Genomic DNA, 25,051 nt, shown 5'->3' with positions numbered 1-25,051 from the left:
ACAACAACAGCCGCTCCAACAACAACAACAGCTTCTCCCACTACAACCACAGCTGCACCTACAACTACCACAGAGGCTCCAATAACCACAACAGCCACTCCTACAACTAGCACAGAGGCTCCAACAACAACCACAGCTTCTCCCACTACAACCACAGCTGGCCCTACAACTACCACAGAGGCTCCAACAACAACAACAGCTGCCCCAACAACTACTACAGAGGCTCCAACAACAACAACATCCGCTCCCACTACAACCCCAGCTGACCCTACAACTACCACAGACGCTCCGACAACAACCACAGCTTCTCCTACTACAAACACAGCTGCCCCTACAACGAGCACAGAGGCTCCAACAACAACCACAGCTTCTCCCACTACAACCACAGCTGGCGCTACAACTACCACAGAGGCTCCAACAACAACAACAACAGCCACTCCTACAACTAGCACAGAGGCTCCAACAACAACCACAGCTTCTCCCACTACAACCCCAGCTGGCCCTACAACTACCACAGAGACTCCAACAACAACAACAGCCACTCCTACAACTACCACAGAGGGTCCAACAACATCAACAGCCGCTCCAACAACAACAACAGCTTCTCCCACTACAACCACAGCTGCACCTACAATTACCACAGAAGCTCCAATAACAACAACAGTCACTCCTACAACTAGCACAGAGACTCCAACAACAACCACAGCTTCTCCCACTACGACAACAGCCACTCCTACAACTAGCACAGAGGCTCCAACAACAACCACAGCTTCTCCCACTACAACCCCAGCTGGCCCTACAACTACCACAGAGACTCCAACAACAACAACAGCCACTCCTACAACTACCACAGAGGTTCCAACAACGACAACAGGTGCTCCCACTACAACATCAGCTGCACCTACAACCGCAGCAGATGCTCCAACAATAACCACAGCTTCTCCCACTACAACCACAGCTGGCCCTACAACTACCACAGAGGGTCCAACAACAACAACAGCCGCTCCAACAACAACAACAGCTTCTCCCACTACAACCACAGCTGCACCTACAACTACCACAGATGCTCCAATAACAACAACAGTCACTCCTTCAACTAACACAGAGGCTCCAACAACAACCACAGGTTCTCCCACTACAAACACAGCTGCCCCTACAACGAGCACAGAGGCTCCAACAACAACCACAGCTTCTCCCACTACAACCACAGCTGGCCTTACAACTACCACAGAGACTCCAACAACAACAACAACAGCCACTCCTACAACTACCACAGAGGTTCCAACAACGACAACAGCTGCTCCCACTACAACCACAGCTGCACCTACAACTACAACAGGTGCTCCCACTACAACATCAGCTGCACCTATAACCGCAACAGAGGCTCCAACACCAACCACAGCTTCTCCTACTACAACCACAGCTGGCCCTACAACTACCACAGAGGCTCCAACAACAACATCAGCCACTCCTACAACTAGCACAGAGGCTCCAACAAAAACCACAGCTTCTCCCACTACAACCACAGCCGGCCCTACAACTACCACAGAGGCTCCAACAACAACAACAGCAGCCCCAACAACTACTACAGAGGCTCCAACAACAACAGCCACTCCTACAACGAGCAAAGAGGCTCCAACAACAACCACAGCTTCTCCCACTTCAACCACAGCTGGCCCTACAACTACCACAGAGGCTCCAACAACCACAACAGCCACTCCTACTACTAGCACAGAGGCTCCAACAAAAACCACAGCTTCTCCCACTACAACCACAGCTGCCCCTACAACGAGCAAAGAGGCTCCAACAACAACCACAGCTTCTCCCACTACAACCACAGCTGGCCCTACAACTACCACAGAGGGTCCAACAACAACAACAGCCGCTCCAACAACAACAACAGCTTCTCCCACTACAACCACAGCTGCACCTACAACTACCACAGAGGCTCCAATAACCACAACAGCCACTCCTATAACTAGCACAGAGGCTGCAACAACAACCACAGCTTCTCCCACTACAACCGTAGCTGGCACTACAACTACCACAGAGGCTCCAACAACAACAACAGTTGCCTTAACAACTACTACAGAGGCTCCAACAACAACAACATCCGCTCCCACTACAACCCCAGCTGCCCCTACAACTACCACAGACGCTCCGACAACAACCACAGCTTCTCCCACTACAAACACAGCTGCCCCTACAACGAGCACAGAGGCTCCAACAACAACCACAGCTTCTCCCAATACAACCACAGCTGGCCCTACAACTACCACAGAGGCTCCAACAACAACAACAACAGCCACTCCTACAACTAGCACAGAGGCTCCAACAACAACCACAGCTTCTCCCACTACAACCCCAGCTGGCCCTACAACTACCACAGAGACTCCAACAACAGCCACTCCTACGACTACCACAGAGGTTCCAACAACGACAAAAGGTGCTCCCACTACAACATCAGCTGCACCTATAACCGCAACAGATGCTCCAACAACAACCACAGCTTCTCCCACTACAACCACAGCTGTCCCTACAACTACCACAGAGGCTCCAACAACAACAACAGCCACACCTACAACTAGCACAGAGGCTCCAACAACAACAACAGCCACTCCTACAACTAGCACAGAGGCTCCAACAACAACAACAGCCACTCCTACAACGAACACAGAGTCTCCAACAACAACCACAGCTTCTCCCACTTCAACCACAGCTGGCCCTACAACTACCACAGAGACTCCAACAACAACAACAGCCACTCCTACGACTACCACAGAGGTTCCAACAACGACAAAAGGTGCTCCCACTACAACATCAGCTGCACCTATAACCGCAACAGATGCTCCAACAACAACCACAGCTTCTCCCACTACAACCACAGCTGTCCCTACAACTACCACAGAGGCTCCAACAACAACAACAGCCACTCCTACAACTAGCACAGAGGCTCCAACAACAACCACAGCTTCTCCCACTGCAACCACAGCTGCACCTACAACTACCACAGAGGGTCCAACAACATCAACAGCTGCCCCAACTACAGAGGCTCCAACAACAACAACAGCCACTCCTACAACTACCACAGAGGTTCCAACAACAACAACAGCTGCCCCAACAACTACGACAGACGCTCCAACAACAACCACAGCTTCTCCCACTACAACCACAGCTGCCCCTACAACGAGCACAGAGGCTCCAACAACAACCACAGCTTCTCCCACTACAACCACAGCTGCCCCTACAACGAGCACAGAGGCTCCAACAACAACCACAGCTTCTCCCACTACAACCACAGCTCGCCCTACAACTACCACAGACGCTCCAACAACAACAACAGCCACTCCTACAACGAACACAGAGGCTCCAACAACAACCACAGCTTCTCCCACTTCAACCACAGCTGGCCCTACAACTACCACAGAGGCTCCAAAAACCACAACAGCCACTCCTACAACTAGCACAGAGGCTCCAACAACAAACACAGCTTCTCCCACTACAACCACAGCTGACCCTACAACTACCACAGAGACTCCAACAACAACAACAACCACTCCTACGACTATCACAGAGGTTCCAACAACGACAAAAGGTGCTCCCACTACAACATCAGTTGCACCTATAACCGCAACAGATGCTCCAACAACAACCACAGCTTCTCCCACTACAACCACAGAGGCTCCAATAACAACAACAGCCTCTACAACAACAACCACAACTTCTCCCACTACAACCACAGCTGCACCTACAACTACCACAGAGGCTCCAACAACAACAACAGTCACTCCTACAACTAGCATAGAGGCTCCAACAACATCCACAGCTTCTCCCACTATAACCACAGCTGGTCCTACAACTACCACAGAGGTTCCAACAACGACAACAGCTGCTCCCACTACAACCATAGCTGCACCTACAACTACAACAGGTGCTCCCACTACAACCACAGCTGCACCTATAACAGCAACAGAGGCTCCAACAACAACGGCTGCTCCCATTACAACCACATCTGCACCTACAACTACCACAGAGGCTCCATCAACAACAACGGCTGCTCCTATTACAACCACAGCTGGCCCTACAACTACCACAGAGGCTCCAACAACAACAACAGCTGCTCACACTACAACCACAGCTGCACCTACAACTACCACAGAGGGTCCAACAACAACAACAGCCACTCCTACTACAACCACAGCTGCACCTATAACCGCAACAGACGCACCTACAACTACAACAGGTTCTCCCACCACAACATCAGCTGCACTTATAACTGCAACAGATGCTCCAACAATAACAACAGCCACTCCTACGACTAGCACAGGTGCATCAACAGACCCCCCTCAACAAAATGAGGGTTACCTCTTTCTGAGGATGCGTTTGGTGCGGGTTTTCGTAATCGAATACAACAACCCAAAGTCGTCGCAATATCAAGAATTGGCTGCCAATGTCACAGCTGAGGTAATTCTCATCTAAAATTCGTCATTTCAATTCAAAAGGAAAATCATTTGAAATAGATTTTTCAATAATTCATGTTTTCATATGTTCTTTGTGCGATAATCATTTAATTGTTTCCCTCATATCTTCTAGCTGAATCGGGGATACAGGATGCGATACCCTTTCACTTTCCTGAGATGCATAATTATTGGATTTTGGTAAGTGATCCGTGACAAGAGATTTAGGTTTATGTTGGCTCTTTCAATGTATTCATGCTCTATTGCTAGAGTATAAACAATCCATTTATGAATCTCTACTTTTCAGGCCTGGGTCAGTGGGTGTCACAGCCAACTTGATATTCCAGAATGAGAGTGTAGTTCCGAACATCACCAGTGCAGAAGACTCATTAAAAACGTCTTTAAATGAATCCCTGGTTTTCCTGAATGTTATCATTGGCAGTATTGTTGCAGGTTTGTAATTATTATAATCTAAATAATTCCATAATGTTCAGATATATAAAAAAAACAAGATTTTTTTTTATTGAACTCAGTTAAATGTTTTGCAAGAAACAATGTTTTTCTTCTTTCTCACAATAGCTGAACCAAATGCCTCCAGTACTGTAACTCCTACAACTGTGGAGGCAACTAATTCCACAGTAGCACCTACAACCACAAGTACAGCTGCAAGTACCAGTACAACAACGCAAACAACTCAAACTTCCACAGCACTCACCACCACCAGCGGTGCAATGGCAAGGAGCAGACCTGTAGATATGGTCACTTTTCTACTACCAATCACTTTAGTCAACTTTCTGTACATTTTGATGTAGATCTTTTCTGACTGTTTTGGGCCTTTCCTTCATATCAAATTGCAGAACTGCAAAAACATGTAAGAATTCTAATGAATTAGGACAAGAAAATAATGTACTTTTGAAAGGCATTCTTGTAAGTAACTAAAGAAATGTGTGTAACCAAATCAAAAATGCAATGCTACAAAACATGAAACAAGTAGGACATAAAAAATAGATGTCATGAAAAAAAAGAAAACAATGTTTGATTAAACAATTCTATATACACAAATGTAAACACTAGAATTGCTGTAATGCTAATAACTTTAAATAATCTTTATAATTATTCATATTTATAATGTATTTATACTTGCTTTTGATGTATGAACCTTTTAAAAAAGTTTGAAATGTTTGTCAAAAAATCGAAATAATGATTTAGCATAGTCAATTTATCAACATCAACTTTCTTAATGAATATTTATCATATATTATTTTCTTTAATATTTATTTAATTTAACTGGAAAACAGCATTCAGCCAGAAAAAAAATATAACTTTCACGAGATGGCTTGTGGGTGGCAATCTGTGAGACCTGAAGCCATCAAACAAAGAAGGTAAAGAGATGTAAAAAGTATGAGATTGTAGAAGAAGGTATTTGGAGACTGGTCCAGTGGGTTTTTAATTAAAATGTCAATACTTAGCTACCCAATTAGCTACTATAAGGTTATCCATAACATCTATGTTGTATCTTGATGGCCACGGTTGTACACATTTTAAAATGAAATAAACAATAAAAGTCACTATTTTAAAAGTAGTCGTGTCATTGAAGAGGTTTCTGACATTTTGTCAACTCAACAGTAATTTGTTTAAAAATAAATATTTGTAATGTTTTCACATAAATCCCAATTGGGAACACAATGAAACTAAAAAGACGTGAGTCAGAGGAACAGTTTTTTGTGGCTATAGCGAAACAGCTAAAAATTACAAATACAGATGAACTAAACAAAGAAATATTTGTTGATTAATTTTATAGTCAAAGGAATTCAGTGTAAAACAATGTCTCTTCTATTTTCTGGTTTGACAACAACCACACAGGCTCAAACAACCACAGCGGCTACCACAACTACTACTGCACCTAAAACTACAACAAAGGCTCAAGTAATAACCAAAGCTGTACCTACAACTACCACAGCTGCTCCCACTACAACCACAGCTGCCCCTACAACTACCACAGAGGCTCCAACAACAACCACAGCTGCACCTACAACTACCACAGAGACTCCAACAACAACCACAGCTTCTCCCACTACAATTACAGCTGGCCCTACAACTACCACAGAGGCTCCATCAACAACCACAGCTGCTCCCACTACAAGCACAGCTGCCGCTACAACTACTACAGCTGCTCCCACTACAACCACAGCTGGCCCTACAACTACCACAGAGGTTCCAACAACGACAAAAGGTGCTCCCACTACAACATCAGCTGCACCTATAACCACAACAGATGCTCCAACAACAACCACAGCTTCTGCCACTACAACCACAGCTGTCCCTACAACTACCACAGAGGCTCCAACAACAACAACAGCCACTCCTACAACTACCACAGAGGCTCCAACAACAACAACAGCCACTCCTACAACTAGCACAGAGGCTCCAACAACAACCACAGCTTCTCCCAATACAACCACAGCTGCACCTACAACTACCACAGGGGGTCCAACAACATCAACAGCTGCCCCAACTACAGAGGCTCCAACAACAACAACAGACACTCCTAGAACTACCACAGAGGTTCCAACAACAACAACAGCTGCCCCAACAACTACGACAGACGCTCCAACAACAACCACAGCTTCTCCCACTACAACCACAGCTGCCCCTACAACGAGCACAGAGGCTCCAACAACAACCACAGCTTCTCCCACTACAACCACAGCTGCCCCTACAACGAGCACAAAGGCTCCAACAACAACCACAGCTTCTCCCACTACAACAATAGCGACTCCTACAACAAGCACAGAGGCTCCAACAACAACCACAGCTTCTCCCACTTCAACCACAGCTGGCCCTATAACTACCAAAGAGGCTCCAACAACCACAACAGCCACTCCTACAACTAGCACAGAGGCTCCAACAACAACAACAGCCACTCCTACAACTACCACAGAGGTTCCAACAACAACAGCAGCTGCCACAACAACTATGACAGACGCTCCAACAACAACCACAGCTGCCCCTACAACGAGCACAGAGGCTCCAACAACAACCACAGCTTCTCCCACTACAACCACAGCTGGCCTTACAACTACCACAGAGACTCCAACAACAACAACAGCCACTCCTACAACTGCCACAGAGGTTCCAACAACGACAACAGCTGCTCTCACTACAACCACATCTGCACCTACAACTACAACAGGTGCTCCCACTACAACATCAGCTGCACCTATAACCGCAACAGAGGCTCCAACAACAACCACAGCTTCTCCAACTACAACCACAGCTGGCCCTACAGCTACCACAGAGGCTCCAACAACAACAAAAGCCACTCCTACAACTACCACAGAGGTTCCAACAACGACAACACCTGCTCCCACTACAACCACAGCTGCACCTACAACTACCACAGAGGCTCCAATAACAACAACAGTCAATCCTACAACTAGCACAGTGGCTCCAACAACAACCACAGCTTCTCCCACTACAACATCAGCTGCACCAACAACAACAACAGCCTCTCCAACAATAACAACAGCTTCTCCCACTACAACCACAGCTGCACCTACAACTACCACAGAGGCTCCAACAACAACAGCAGTCACTCCTACAACTAGCACAGAGGCTCCAACAACAACCACAGCTTCTCCCACTACAACCACAGCTGCCCCTACAACGAGCACAGAGGCTCCAACAACAACCACAGCTTTTCCCACTACAACCACAGCTGGCCCTACAACTACCACAGAGGCTCCAACAACAACAACAGCCACTCCTACAACGAACACAGAGGCTCCAACAACAACCACAGCTTCTCCCACTTCAACCACAGCTGGCCCTACAACTACCACAGAGGCTCCAAAAACCACAACAGCCACTCCTACAACTAGCACAGAGGCTCCAACAACAAACACAGCTTCTCCCACTACAACCACAGCTGACCCTACAACTACCACAGAGACTCCAACAACAACAACAGCCACTCCTACGACTACCACAGAGGTTCCAACAACGACAAAAGGTGCTCCCATTACAACATCAGCTGCACCTATAACCGCAACAGATGCTCCAACAACAATCACAGTTTCTCCCACTACAACCACAGCTGTCCCTACAACTACCACAGAGGCTCCAACAACAACAACAGCCACTCCTACAACTAGCACAGAGGCTCCAACAACAACAACAGCCACTCCTACAACTAGCACAGAGGCTCCAACAACAACAACAGCCACTCCTACAACTACCACAGAGGCTCCAACAACAACAACAGCCACTCCTACAACGAACACAGAGGCTCCAACAACAACCACAGCTTCTCCCACTTCAACCACAGCTGGCCCTACAACTACCACAGAGGCTCCAAAAACCACAACTGCCACTCCTACAACTAGCACAGAGGTTCCAACAACGACAAAAGGTGCTCCCACTACAACATCAGCTGCACCTATAACCGCAACAGATGCTCAAACAACAACCACAGCTTCTCCCACTACAAACACAGCTGTCCCTACAACTACCACAGAGGCTCCAACAACAACAACAGCCACTCCTACAACTAGCACAGAGGCTCCAACAACAAACACAGCTTCTCCCACTACAACCACAGCTGACCCTACAACTACCACAGAGACTCCAACAACAACAACAGCCACTCCTACGACTACCACAGAGGTTCCAACAACGACAAAAGGTGCTCCCATTAAAACATCAGCTGCACCTATAACCGCAACAGATGCTCCAACAACAACCACAGCTTCTCCCACTACAACCACAGCTGTCCCTACAACTACCACAGAGGCTCCAACAACAACAACAGCCACTCCTACAACTAGCACAGAGGCTCCAACAACAACCACAGCTTCTCCCACTACAACCACAGCTGTCCCTACAACTACCACAGAGGCTCCAACAACAACTGCCCCAACAACTACTACAGAGGCTCCAACAACAACAACATCCGCTCCCACTACAACCCCAACTGCCCCTACAACTACCACAGACGCTCCGACAACAACCACAGCTTCTCCCACTACAAACACAGCTGCCCCTACAACGAGCACAGAGGCTCCAACAACAACCACAGCTTCTCCCACTACAACCACAGCTGGCCCTACAACTACCACAGAGGCTCCAACAACAACAACAACAACAGCTAGTACTACAACTAGCACAGAGGCTCCAACAACAACCACAGCTTCTCCCACTACAACCCCAGCTTGCCCTACAACTACCACAGAGACTCCAACAACAACAACAGCCACTCCTACAACTACCACAGAGGGTCCAACAACATCAACAGCCGCTCCAACAACAACAACAGCTTCTCCCACTACAACCACAGCTGCACCTTCAACTACCACAGAGGCTCCAATAACAACAACAGTCACTCCTACAACTAGCACAGAGGCTCCAACAACAACCACAGCTTCTCCCACTACAACCACAGCTGGCCCTACAACTACCACAGAGGCTCCAACAACAACAACAGCTGCCCCAACAACTACTACAGAGGCTCCAACAACAACAACATCCGCTCCCACTACAACCCCAGCTGCCCCTACAACTACCACAGACACTCCAACAACAACAACAACAGCCACTCCTACAACTACCACAGAGGTTCCAACAACGACAACAGCTTCTCCCACTACAACCACAACTGCACCTACAACTACCACAGAGGCTCCAAAAACCACAACAGCCACTCCTACAACTAGCACAAAGGCTCCAACAACAACCACAGCTTCTCCCACTACAACCACAGCTGGCCCTACAACTACCACAGAGGCTCCAACAACAACAACAGCTGCCCCAACAACTACTACAGAGGCTCCAACAACAACAACATCCGCTCCCACTACAACCCCAGCTGCCCCTACAACTACCACAGACGCTCCGACAACAACCACAGCTTCTCCTACTACAAACACAGCTGCCCCTACAACGAGCACAGAGGCTCCAACAACAACCACAGCTTCTCCCACTACAACCACAGCTGGCCCTACAACTACCACAGAGGGTCAAACAACAACAACAGCCGCTCCAACAACAACAACAGCTTCTCCCACTACAACCACAGCTGCACCTACAACTACCACAGAGGCTCCAATAACCACAACAGCTGCCCCAACAACTACTACAGAGGCTCCAACAACAACAACATCCGCTCCCACTACAACCCCAGCTGCCCCTAAAACTACCACAGAGGCTCCAACAACAACCACAGCTGCACCTACAACTACCACAGAGACTCCAACAACAACCACAGCTTCTCCCACTACAATCACAGCTGGCCCTACAACTACCACAGAGGCTCCAACAACAACCACATCTGCTCCCACTACAAGCACAGCTGCCGCTACAACTACTACAGCTGCTCCCACTACAACCACAGCTGGCCCTACAACTACCACTGAGGTTCCAACAACGACAAAAGGTGCTCCCACTACAACATCAGCTGCACCTATAACCACAACAGATGCTCCAACAACAACCACAGCTTCTGCCACTACAACCACAGCTGTCCCTACAACTACCACAGAGGCTCCAACAACAACAACAGCCACTCCTACAACTACCACAGAGGCTCCAACAACAACAACAGCCACTCCTACAACTAGCACAGAGGCTCCAACAACAACCACAGCTTCTCCCACTACAACCACAGCTGGCCCTACAACTACCACAGAGGGTCCAACAACAACAACAGCCGCTCCAACAACAACAACAGCTTCTCCCACTACAACCACAGCTGCACCTACAACTACCACAGAGGCTCCAATAAAAACAACAGCCACTCCTACAACTAGCACAGAGGCTCCAACAACAACCACAGCTTCTCCCACTACGACAACAGCCACTCCTACAACTAGCACAGAGGCTCCAACAACAACCACAGCTTCTCCCACTACAACCCCAGCTGGCCCTACAACTACCACAGAGACTCCAACAACAACAACAGCCACTCCTACAACTACCACAGAGGTTCCAACAACGACAACAGGTGCTCCCACTACAACATCAGCTGCACCTACAACCGCAGCAGATGCTCCAACAACAACCACAGCTTCTCCCACTACAACCACAGCTGGCCCTACAACTACCACAGAGGGTCCAACAACAACAACAGCCGCTCCAACAACAACAACAGCTTCTCCCACTACAACCACAGCTGCACCTACAACTACCACAGATGCTCCAATAACAACAACAGTCACTCCTTCAACTAACACAGAGGCTCCAACAACAACCACAGGTTCTCCCACTACAACCCCAGCTGCCCCTACAACTACCACAGACGCTCCAACAACAACCACAGCTTCTCCCACTACAAACACAGCTGCCCCTACAACGAGCACAGACGCTCCAACAACAACCACAGCTTCTCCCACTACAACCACAGCTGGCCTTACAACTACCACAGAGACTCCAACAACAACAACAACAGCCACTCCTACAACTACCACAGAGGTTCCAACAACGACAACAGCTGTTCCCACTACAACCACAGCTGCACCTACAACTACAACAGGTGCTCCCACTACAACATCAGCTGCACCTATAACCGCAACAGAGGCTCCAACACCAACCACAGCTTCTCCTACTACAACCACAGCTGGCCCTACAACTACCACAGAGGCTCCAACAACAACATCAGCCACTCCTACAACTAGCACAGAGGCTCCAACAAAAACCACAGCTTCTCCCACTACAACCACAGCCGGCCCTACAACTACCACAGAGGCTCCAACAACAACAACAGCAGCCCCAACAACTACTACAGAGGCTCCAACAACAACAACAGCCGCGACCACTACAACCCCAGCTGCCCCTACAACTACCACAGACGCTCCAACAACAACCACAGCTTCTCCCACTACAACCACAGCTGCCCCTACAACGAGCATAGACGCTCCAACAACAACCACAGCTTCTCCCACTACAACCACAGCTGGCCCTACAACTACCACAGAGGGTCCAACAACAACAACAGCCGCTCCAACAACAACAACAGCTTCTCCCACTACAACCACAGCTGCACCTACAACTACCACAGAGGCTCCAACAACAACAGCAGTCACTCCTACAACTAGCACAGAGGCTCCAACAACAACAACCACAGCTTCTCCCACTACAACAACAGCCACTCCTACAATGAGCACAGAGGCTCCAACAACAACCACAGCTTCTCCCACTTCAACCACAGCTGGCCCTACAACTACCACAGAGGCTCCAACAACCACAACAGCCACTCCTACATCTACCACAGAGGCTCCAACAACAACAACAGCCACTCCTACAACGAGCACAGAGGCTCCAACAACAACCACAGCTTCTCCCACTACAACCACAGCTGGCCCTACAACTACCACAGAGGGTCCAACAACAACAACAGCCGCTCCAACAACAACAACAGCTTCTCCCACTACAACCACAGCTGCACCTACAACTACCACAGAGGCTCCAATAACCACAACAGCCACTCATACAACTAGCACAGAGGCTCCAACAACAACCACAGCTTCTCCCACTACAACCACAGCTGGCCCTACAACTACCACAGAGGCTCCAACAACAACAACAGCTGCCCCAACAACTACTACAGAGGCTCCAACAACAACAACATCCGCTCCCACTACAACCCCAGCTGCCCCTACAACTACCACAGACGCTCCGACAACAACCACAGCTTCTCCTACTACAAACACAGCTGCCCCTACAACGAGCACAGAGGCTCCAACAACAACTACAGCTTCTCCCACTACAACCACAGCTGGCGCTACAACTACCACAGAGGCTCCAACAACAACAACAACAGCCAGTCCTACAAATAGCACAGAGGCTCCAACAACAACCACAGCTTCTCCCACTACAACCCCAGCTGGCCCTACAACTACCACAGAGACTCCAACAACAACAACAGCCACTCCTACAACTACCACAGAGGGTCCAACAACATCAACAGCCGCTCCAACAACAACAACAGCTTCTCCCACTACAACCATAGCTGCACCTACAATTACCACAGAAGCTCCAATAACAACAACAGTCACTCCTACAACTAGCACAGAGACTCCAACAACAACCACAGCTTCTCCCACTACGACAACAGCCACTCCTACAACTAGCACAGAGGCTCCAACAACAACCATAGCTTCTCCCACTACAACCCCAGCTGGCCCTACAACTACCACAGAGACTCCAACAACAACAACAGCCACTCCTACAACTACCACAGAGGTTCCAACAACGACAACAGGTGCTCCCACTACAACATCAGCTGCACCTACAACCGCAGCAGATGCTCCAACAACAACCACAGCTTCTCCCACTACAACCACAGCTGGCCCTACAACTACCACAGAGGGTCCAACAACAACAACAGCCGCTCCAACAACAACAACAGCTTCTCCCACTACAACCACAGCTGCACCTACAACTACCACAGATGCTCCAATAACAACAACAGTCACTCCTTCAACTAACACAGAGGCTCCAACAACAACCACAGGTTCTCCCACTACAAACACAGCTGCCCCTACAACGAGCACAGAGGCTCCAACAACAACCACAGCTTCTCCCACTACAACCACAGCTGGCCTTACAACTACCACAGAGACTCCAACAACAACAACAACAGCCACTCCTACAACTACCACAGAGGTTCCAACAACGACAACAGCTGCTCCCACTACAACCACAGCTGCACCTACAACTACAACAGGTGCTCCCACTACAACATCAGCTGCACCTATAACCGCAACAGAGGCTCCAACACCAACCACAGCTTCTCCTACTACAACCACAGCTGGCCCTACAACTACCACAGAGGCTCCAACAACAACATCAGCCACTCCTACAACTAGCACAGAGGCTCCAACAAAAACCAAAGCTTCTCCCACTACAACCACAGCCGGCCCTACAACTACCACAGAGGCTCCAACAACAACAACAGCAGCCCCAACAACTACTACAGAGGCTCCAACAACAACAACAGCCACTCCTACAACGAGCACAGAGGCTCCAACAACAACCACAGCTTCTCCCACTTCAACCACAGCTGGCCCTACAACTACCACAGAGGCTCCAACAACCACAACAGCCACTCCTACAACTAGCACAGAGGCTCCAACAAAAACCACAGCTTCTCCCACTACAACCACAGCTGCCCCTACAACGAGCAAAGAGGCTCCAACAACAACCACAGCTTCTCCCACTACAACCACAGCTGGCCCTACAACTACCACAGAGGGTCCAACAACAACAACAGCCGCTCCAACAACAACAACAGCTTCTCCCACTACAACCACAGCTGCACCTACAACTACCACAGATGCTCCAATAACCACAACAGCCACTCCTACAACTAGCACAGAGGCTCCAACAACAACCACAGCTTCTCCCACTACAACCGTAGCTGGCCCTACAACTACCACAGAGGCTCCAACAACAACAACAGTTGCCTTAACAACTACTACAGAGGCTCCAACAACAACAACATCCGCTCCCACTACAACCCCAGCTGCCCCTACAACTACCACAGACGCTCCGACAACAACCACAGCTTCTCCCACTACAAACACAGCTGCCCCTACAACAAGCACAGAGGCTCCAACAACAACCACAGCTTCTCCCAATACAACCACAGCTGGCCCTACAACTACCACAGAGGCTCCAACAACAACAACAACAGCCACTCCTACAACTAGCACAGAGGCTCCAACAACAACCACAGCTTCTCCCACTACAACCCCAGCTGGCCCTACAACTACCACAGAGACTCCAACAACAACCACAGCTTCTCCCACTACAACCCCAGCTGGCCCTACAACTACCACAGAGACTCCAACAACAACAACAGCCACTCCTACGACTACCACAGAGGTTCCAACAACGACAAAAGGTGCTCCCACTACAACATCAGCTGCACCTATAACCGCAACAGATGCTCCAACAACAACCACAGCTTCTCCCACTACAACCACAGCTGTCCCTACAACTACCACAGAGGCTCCAACAACAACAACAGCCACACCTACAACTAGCACAGAGGCTCCAACAACAACAACAGCCACTCCTACAACTAGCACAGAGGCTCCAGCAACAACAACAGCCACTCCTACAACTACCACAGAGGCTCCAACAACAACAACAGCCACTCCTACAACGAACACAGAGGCTCCAACAACAACCACAGCTTCTCCCACTTCAACCACAGTTGGCCCTACAACTACCACAGAGACTCCAACAACAACAACAGCCACTCCTACGACTACCACAGAGGTTCCAACAACGACAAAAGGTGCTCCCACTACAACATCAGCTGCACCTATAACCGCAACAGATGCTCCAACAACAACCACAGCTTCTCCCACTACAACCACAGTTGTCCCTACAACTACCATAGAGGCTCCAACAACAACAACAGCCACTCCTACAACTAGCACAGAGGCTCCAACAACAACCACAGTTTCTCCCACTACAACCACAGCTGCACCTACAACTACCACAGAGGGTCCAACAACATCAACAGCTGCCCCAACTACAGAGGCTCCAACAACAACAACAGCCACTCCTACAACTACCACAGAGGCTCCAACAACAACAACAGCCACTCCTACAACTACCACAGAGGCTCCAACAACAACAACAGCCACTCCTACAACGAACACAGAGGCTCCAACAACAACCACAGCTTCTCCCACTTCAACCACAGCTGGCCCTACAACTACCACAGAGACTCCAACAACAACAACAGCCACTCCTACGACTACCACAGAGGTTCCAACAACGACAAAAGGTGCTCCCACTACAACATCAGCTGCACCTATAACCGCAACAGATGCTCCAACAACAACCACAGCTTCTCCCACTACAACCACAGCTGTCCCTACAACTACCACAGAGGCTCCAACAACAACAACAGCCACTCCTACAACTAGCACAGAGGCTCCAACAACAACCACAGTTTCTCCCACTACAACCACAGCTGCACCTACAACTACCACAGAGGGTCCAACAACATCAACAGCTGCCCCAACTACAGAGGCTCCAACAACAACAACAGCCACTCCTACAACTACCACAGAGGTTCCAACAACAACAACAGCTGCCCCAACAACTACGACAGACGCTCCAACAACAACCACAGCTTCTCCCACTACAACCACAGCTGCCTCTACAACGAGCACAGAGGCTCCAACAACAACCACAGCTTCTCCCACTACAACCACAGCTGCCCCTACAACGAGCACAGAGGCTCCAACAACAACCACAGCTTCTCCCACTACAACCACAGCTGGCCCTACAACTACCACAGACGCTCCAACAACAACAACAGCCACTCCTACAACGAACACAGAGGCTCCAACAACAACCACAGCTTCTCCCACTTCAACCACAGCTGGCCCTACAACTACCACAGAGGCTCCAAAAACCACAACAGCCACTCCTACAACTAGCACAGAGGCTCCAACAACAAACACAGCTTCTCCCACTACAACCACAGCTGACCCTACAACTACCACAGAGACTCCAACAACAACAACAGCCACTCCTACGACTACCACAGAGGTTCCAACAACGACAAAAGGTGCTCCCACTACAACATCAGTTGCACCTATAACCGCAACAGATGCTCCAACAACAACCACAGCTTCTCCCACTACAACCACAGCTGTCCCTACAACTACCACAGAGGCTCCAACAACAACAACAGCCACTCCTACAACTAGCACAGAGGCTCCAACAACAACAACAGCCACTCCTACAACTAGCACAGAGGCTCCAACAACAACAACAGCCACTCCTACAACTACCACAGAGGCTCCAACAACAACAACAGCCACTCCTACAACGAACACAGAGGCTCCAACAACAACCACAGCTTCTCCCACTTCAACCACAGCTGGCCCTACAACTACCACAGAGGCTCCAAAAACCACAACAGCCACTCCTACAACTAGCACAGAGGCTCCAACAACAACAACAGCCACTCCTACAACGAACACAGAGGCTCCAACAACAACCACAGCTTCTCCCACTACAACCACAGCTGCCCCTACAACGAGCACAGAGGCTCCAACAACAACCACAGCCTCTACCACTACAACCACAGCTGCCCCTATAACGAGCACAGAGGCTCCAACAACAACCACAGCTTCTCCCACTACAACCACAGCTGGCCCTACAACTACCATAGAGGCTCCAACAACAACAACAGCCACTCCTACAACGAACACAGAAGCTCCAACAACAACCACAGCTTCTCCCACTTCAACCACAGCTGGCCCTACAACTACCACAGAGGCTCCAAAAACCACAACAGCCACTCCTACAACTAGCACAGAGGCTCCAACAACAAACACAGCTTCTCCCACTACAACCACAGCTGGCCCTACAACTACCACAGAGACTCCAACAACAACAACAACAGCCACTCCTACAACTACCACAGAGGTTCCAACAACGACAAAAGGTGCTCCCAATACAACATCAGCTGCACCTATAACCGCAACAGATGCTCCAACAACAACCACAGCTTCTCCCACTACAACCACAGCTGTCCATACAACTACCACAGAGGCTCCAACAACAACAACAGCCACTCCTACAACTACCACAGAGGCTCCAACAACAACAACAGCCACTCCTACAACGAACACAGAGGCTCCAACAACAACCACAGCTTCTCCCACTTCAACCACAGCTGGCCCTACAACTACCACAGAGGCTCCAAAAACCACAACAGCCACTCCTACAACTAGCACAGAGGCTCCAACAACAACAACAGCCACTCCTACAACGAACACAGAGGCTCCAACAACAACCACAGCTTCTCCCACTACAACCACAGCTGCCCCTACAACGAGCACAGAGGCTCCAACAACAACCACAGCCTCTACCACTACAACCACAGCTGCCCCTATAACGAGCACAGAGGCTCCAACAACAACCACAGCTTCTCCCACTACAACCACAGCTGGCCCTACAACTACCATAGAGGCTCCAACAACAACAACAGCCACTCCTACAACGAACACAGAAGCTCCAACAACAACCACAGCTTCTCCCACTTCAACCACAGCTGGCCCTACAACTACCACAGAGGCTCCAAAAACCACAACAGCCACTCCTACAACTAGCACAGAGGCTCCAACAACAAACACAGCTTCTCCCACTACAACCACAGCTGGCCCTACAACTACCACAGAGACTCCAACAACAACAACAACAGCCACTCCTACAACTACCACAGAGGTTCCAACAACGACAAAAGGTGCTCCCAATACAACATCAGCTGCACCTATAACCGCAACAGATGCTCCAACAACAACCACAGCTTCTCCCACTACAACCACAGCTGTCCATACAACTACCACAGAGGCTCCAACAACAACAACAGCCACTCCTACAACTAGCACAGAGGCTCCAACAACAACCACAGCTTCTCCTACTACAACCACAGCTGGCCCTACAACTACCACAGAGGCTCCAACAACAAGAACAGCCACTCCTACAACTAGCACAGAGGCTCCAACAACAACCACAGTTTCTCCCACTACAACCACAGCTGCACCTACAACTACCACAGAGGGTCCAACAACATCAACAGCTGCCCCAACTACAGAGGCTCCAACAACAACAACAGCCACTCCTACAACTACCACAGAGGCTCCAACAACAACAACAGCCACTCCTACAACTACCACAGAGGCTCCAACAACAACAACAGCCACTCCTACAACGATCACAGAGGCTCCAACAACAACCACAGCTTCTCCCACTTCAACCACAGCTGGCCCTACAACTACCACAGAGACTCCAACAACAACAACAGCCACTCCTACGACTACCACAGAGGTTCCAACAACGACAAAAGGTGCTCCCACTACAACATCAGCTGCACCTATAACCGCAACAGATGCTCCAACAACAACCACAGCTTCTCCCACTACAACCACAGCTGTCCCTACAACTACCACAGAGGCTCCAACAACAACAACAGCCACTCCTACAACTAGCACAGAGGCTCCAACAACAACCACAGTTTCTCCCACTACAACCACAGCTGCACCTACAACTACCACAGAGGGTCCAACAACATCAACAGCTGCCCCAACTACAGAGGCTCCAACAACAACAACAGCCACTCCTACAACTACCACAGAGGTTCCAACAACAACAACAGCTGCCCCAACAACTACGACAGACGCTCCAACAACAACCACAGCTTCTCCCACTACAACCACAGCTGCCTCTACAACGAGCACAGAGGCTCCAACAACAACCACAGCTTCTCCCACTACAACCACAGCTGCCCCTACAACGAGCACAGAGGCTCCAACAACAACCACAGCTTCTCCCACTACAACCACAGCTGGCCCTACAACTACCACAGACGCTCCAACAACAACAACAGCCACTCCTACAACGAACACAGAGGCTCCAACAACAACCACAGCTTCTCCCACTTCAACCACAGCTGGCCCTACAACTACCACAGAGGCTCCAAAAACCACAACAGCCACTCCTACAACTAGCACAGAGGCTCCAACAACAAACACAGCTTCTCCCACTACAACCACAGCTGACCCTACAACTACCACAGAGACTCCAACAACAACAACAGCCACTCCTACGACTACCACAGAGGTTCCAACAACGACAAAAGGTGCTCCCACTACAACATCAGTTGCACCTATAACCGCAACAGATGCTCCAACAACAACCACAGCTTCTCCCACTACAACCACAGCTGTCCCTACAACTACCACAGAGGCTCCAACAACAACAACAGCCACTCCTACAACTAGCACAGAGGCTCCAACAACAGCCACTCCTACAACTAGCACAGAGGCTCCAACAACAACAACAGCCACTCCTACAACTACCACAGAGGCTCCAACAACAACAACAGCCACTCCTACAACGAACACAGAGGCTCCAACAACAACCACAGCTTCTCCCACTTCAACCACAGTTGGCCCTACAACTACCACAGAGACTCCAACAACAACAACAGCCACTCCTACGACTACCACAGAGGTTCCAACAACGACAAAAGGTGCTCCCACTACAACATCAGCTGCACCTATAACCGCAACAGATGCTCCAACAACAACCACAGCTTCTCCCACTACAACCACAGTTGTCCCTACAACTACCATAGAGGCTCCAACAACAACAACAGCCACTCCTACAACTAGCACAGAGGCTCCAACAACAACCACAGTTTCTCCCACTACAACCACAGCTGCACCTACAACTACCACAGAGGGTCCAACAACATCAACAGCTGCCCCAACTACAGAGGCTCCAACAACAACAACAGCCACTCCTACAACTACCACAGAGGCTCCAACAACAACAACAGCCACTCCTACAACTACCACAGAGGCTCCAACAACAACAACAGCCACTCCTACAACGAACACAGAGGCTCCAACAACAACCACAGCTTCTCCCACTTCAACCACAGCTGGCCCTACAACTACCACAGAGACTCCAACAACAACAACAGCCACTCCTACGACTACCACAGAGGTTCCAACAACGACAAAAGGTGCTCCCACTACAACATCAGCTGCACCTATAACCGCAACAGATGCTCCAACAACAACCACAGCTTCTCCCACTACAACCACAGCTGTCCCTACAACTACCACAGAGGCTCCAACAACAACAACAGCCACTCCTACAACTAGCACAGAGGCTCCAACAACAGCCACTCCTACAACTAGCACAGAGGCTCCAACAACAACAACAGCCACTCCTACAACTACCACAGAGGCTCCAACAACAACAACAGCCACTCCTACAACGAACACAGAGGCTCCAACAACAACCACAGCTTCTCCCACTTCAACCACAGTTGGCCCTACAACTACCACAGAGACTCCAACAACAACCACAGCTTCTCCCACTACAACCACAGCTGGCCCTACAACTACCACAGACGCTCCAACAACAACAACAGCCACTCCTACAACGAACACAGAGGCTCCAACAACAACCACAGCTTCTCCCACTTCAACCACAGCTGGCCCTACAACTACCACAGAGGCTCCAAAAACCACAACAGCCACTCCTACAACTAGCACAGAGGCTCCAACAACAAACACAGCTTCTCCCACTACAACCACAGCTGACCCTACAACTACCACAGAGACTCCAACAACAACAACAGCCACTCCTACGACTACCACAGAGGTTCCAACAACGACAAAAGGTGCTCCCACTACAACATCAGTTGCACCTATAACCGCAACAGATGCTCCAACAACAACCACAGCTTCTCCCACTACAACCACAGCTGTCCCTACAACTACCACAGAGGCTCCAACAACAACAACAGCCACTCCTACAACTAGCACAGAGGCTCCAACAACAACAACAGCCACTCCTACAACTAGCACAGAGGCTCCAACAACAACAACAGCCACTCCTACAACTACCACAGAGGCTCCAACAACAACAACAGCCACTCCTACAACGAACACAGAGGCTCCAACAACAACCACAGCTTCTCCCACTTCAACCACAGCTGGCCCTACAACTACCACAGAGGCTCCAAAAACCACAACAGCCACTCCTACAACTAGCACAGAGGCTCCAACAACAACAACAGCCACTCCTACAACGAACACAGAGGCTCCAACAACAACCACAGCTTCTCCCACTACAACCACAGCTGCCCCTACAACGAGCACAGAGGCTCCAACAACAACCACAGCCTCTACCACTACAACCACAGCTGCCCCTATAACGAGCACAGAGGCTCCAACAACAACCACAGCTTCTCCCACTACAACCACAGCTGGCCCTACAACTACCATAGAGGCTCCAACAACAACAACAGCCACTCCTACAACGAACACAGAAGCTCCAACAACAACCACAGCTTCTCCCACTTCAACCACAGCTGGCCCTACAACTACCACAGAGGCTCCAAAAACCACAACAGCCACTCCTACAACTAGCACAGAGGCTCCAACAACAAACACAGCTTCTCCCACTACAACCACAGCTGGCCCTACAACTACCACAGAGACTCCAACAACAACAACAACAGCCAATCCTACAACTACCACAGAGGTTCCAACAACGACAAAAGGTGCTCCCAATACAACATCAGCTGCACCTATAACCGCAACAGATGCTCCAACAACAACCACAGCTTCTCCCACTACAACCACAGCTGTCCATACAACTACCACAGAGGCTCCAACAACAACAACAGCCACTCCTACAACTAGCACAGAGGCTCCAACAACAACCACAGCTTCTCCTACTACAACCACAGCTGGCCCTACAACTACCACAGAGGCTCCAACAACAAGAACAGCCACTCCTACAACTAGCACAGAGGCTCCAACAACAACCACAGTTTCTCCCACTACAACCACAGTTGCACCTACAACTACCACAGAGGGTCCAACAACATCAACAGCTGCCCCAACTACAGAGGCTCCAACAACAACAACAGCCACTCCTACAACTACCACAGAGGCTCCAACAACAACAACAGCCACTCCTACAACTACCACAGAGGCTCCAACAACAACAACAGCCACTCCTACAACGATCACAGAGGCTCCAACAACAACCACATCTTCTCCCACTTCAACCACAGCTGGCCCTACAACTACCACAGAGACTCCAACAACAACAACAGCCACTCCTACGACTACCACAGAGGTTCCAACAACGACAAAAGGTGCTCCCACTACAACATCAGCTGCACCTATAACCGCAACAGATGCTCCAACAACAACCACAGCTTCTCCCACTACAACCACAGCTGTCCCTACAACTACCACAGAGGCTCCAACAACAACAACAGCCACTCCTACAACTAGCACAGAGGCTCCAACAACAACCACAGTTTCTCCCACTACAACCACAGCTGCACCTACAACTACCACAGAGGGTCCAACAACATCAACAGCTGCCCCAACTACAGAGGCTCCAACAACAACAACAGCCACTCCTACAACTACCACAGAGGTTCCAACAACAACAACAGCTGCCCCAACAACTACGACAGACGCTCCAACAACAACCACAGCTTCTCCCACTACAACCACAGCTGCCTCTACAACGAGCACAGAGGCTCCAACAACAACCACAGCTTCTCCCACTACAACCACAGCTGCCCCTACAACGAGCACAGAGGCTCCAACAACAACCACAGCTTCTCCCACTACAACCACAGCTGGCCCTACAACTACCACAGACGCTCCAACAACAACAACAGCCACTCCTACAACGAACACAGAGGCTCCAACAACAACCACAGCTTCTCCCACTTCAACCACAGCTGGCCCTACAACTACCACAGAGGCTCCAAAAACCACAACAGCCACTCCTACAACTAGCACAGAGGCTCCAACAACAAACACAGCTTCTCCCACTACAACCACAGCTGACCCTACAACTACCACAGAGACTCCAACAACAACAACAGCCACTCCTACGACTACCACAGAGGTTCCAACAACGACAAAAGGTGCTCCCACTACAACATCAGTTGCACCTATAACCGCAACAGATGCTCCAACAACAAGCACAGCTTCTCCCACTACAACCACAGCTGTCCCTACAACTACCACAGAGGCTCCAACAACAACAACAGCCACTCCTACAACTAGCACAGAGGCTCCAACAACAACAACAGCCACTCCTACAACTAGCACAGAGGCTCCAACAACAACAACAGCCACTCCTACAACTACCACAGAGGCTCCAACAACAACAACAGCCACTCCTACAACGAACACAGAGGCTCCAACAACAACCACAGCTTCTCCCACTTCAACCACAGCTGGCCCTACAACTACCACAGAGGCTCCAAAAACCACAACAGCCACTCCTACAACTAGCACAGAGGCTCCAACAACAACAACAGCCACTCCTACAACGAACACAGAGGCTCCAACAACAACCACAGCTTCTCCCACTACAACCACAGCTGCCCCTACAACGAGCACAGAGGCTCCAACAACAACCACAGCCTCTACCACTACAACCACAGCTGCCCCTATAACGAGCACAGAGGCTCCAACAACAACCACAGCTTCTCCCACTACAACCACAGCTGGCCCTACAACTACCATAGAGGCTCCAACAACAACAACAGCCACTCCTACAACGAACACAGAAGCTCCAACAACAACCACAGCTTCTCCCACTTCAACCACAGCTGGCCCTACAACTACCACAGAGGCTCCAACAACAAGAACAGCCACTCCTACAACTAGCACAGAGGCTCCAACAACAACCACAGTTTCTCCCACTACAACCACAGCTGCACCTACAACTACCACAGAGGGTCCAACAACATCAACAGCTGCCCCAACTACAGAGGCTCCAACAACAACAACAGCCACTCCTACAACTACCACAGAGGCTCCAACAACAACAACAGCCACTCCTACAACGAACACAGAGGCTCCAACAACAACCACAGCTTCTTCCACTTCAACCACAGCTGGCCCTACAACTACCACAGAGACTCCAACAACAACAACAGCCACTCCTACGACTACCACAGAGGTTCCAACAACGACAAAAGGTGCTCCCACTACAACATCAGCTGC

At 49.7% G+C, this 25,051-nt stretch overlaps 3 protein-coding genes and 1 long non-coding RNA gene across 4 annotated transcripts; all 4 read left to right on the top strand.

Annotated features, from left to right (window-relative positions):
* Positions 1–45: 45 nt before the first annotated feature.
* On the top strand, positions 46–2,712 carry LOC134033892 (mucin-5AC-like; the record flags this gene model as incomplete). Its single annotated transcript, XM_062478177.1, has 2 exons — positions 46–657; positions 1,999–2,712. Coding segments are annotated over 2 exons (1,326 nt in total), but the record flags the coding sequence as incomplete, so codon positions are not given.
* Positions 2,713–4,343: 1,631 nt separating this feature from the next.
* LOC134033307 (uncharacterized) lies at positions 4,344–5,370 on the top strand. The gene is made up of 4 exons (XR_009932109.1): positions 4,344–4,464; positions 4,594–4,658; positions 4,765–4,910; positions 5,037–5,370. It is a non-coding gene; the product is annotated as an uncharacterized LOC134033307 (long non-coding RNA).
* Positions 5,371–7,916: 2,546 nt separating this feature from the next.
* Positions 7,917–11,066, top strand: LOC134033891 (mucin-5AC-like; the record flags this gene model as incomplete). Its single annotated transcript, XM_062478176.1, has 3 exons — positions 7,917–8,378; positions 9,123–9,773; positions 10,461–11,066. Coding segments are annotated over 3 exons (1,719 nt in total), but the record flags the coding sequence as incomplete, so codon positions are not given.
* A 675-nt stretch (positions 11,067–11,741) lies between these two features.
* On the top strand, positions 11,742–24,473 carry LOC134033890 (mucin-5AC-like; the record flags this gene model as incomplete). The annotated part of the gene is made up of 3 exons (XM_062478175.1): positions 11,742–12,317; positions 22,179–23,492; positions 24,417–24,473. Coding segments are annotated over 3 exons (1,947 nt in total), but the record flags the coding sequence as incomplete, so codon positions are not given.
* Positions 24,474–25,051: the final 578 nt, after the last annotated feature.

Source organism: Osmerus eperlanus, chromosome 14, assembly GCF_963692335.1.
Source record: "Osmerus eperlanus chromosome 14, fOsmEpe2.1, whole genome shotgun sequence".
Taxonomy (NCBI): Eukaryota; Metazoa; Chordata; class Actinopteri; order Osmeriformes; family Osmeridae; genus Osmerus; species Osmerus eperlanus.
Note: the sequence above shows the minus strand (reverse complement) of the source record. Positions and strands in the feature narration are given on the sequence as shown.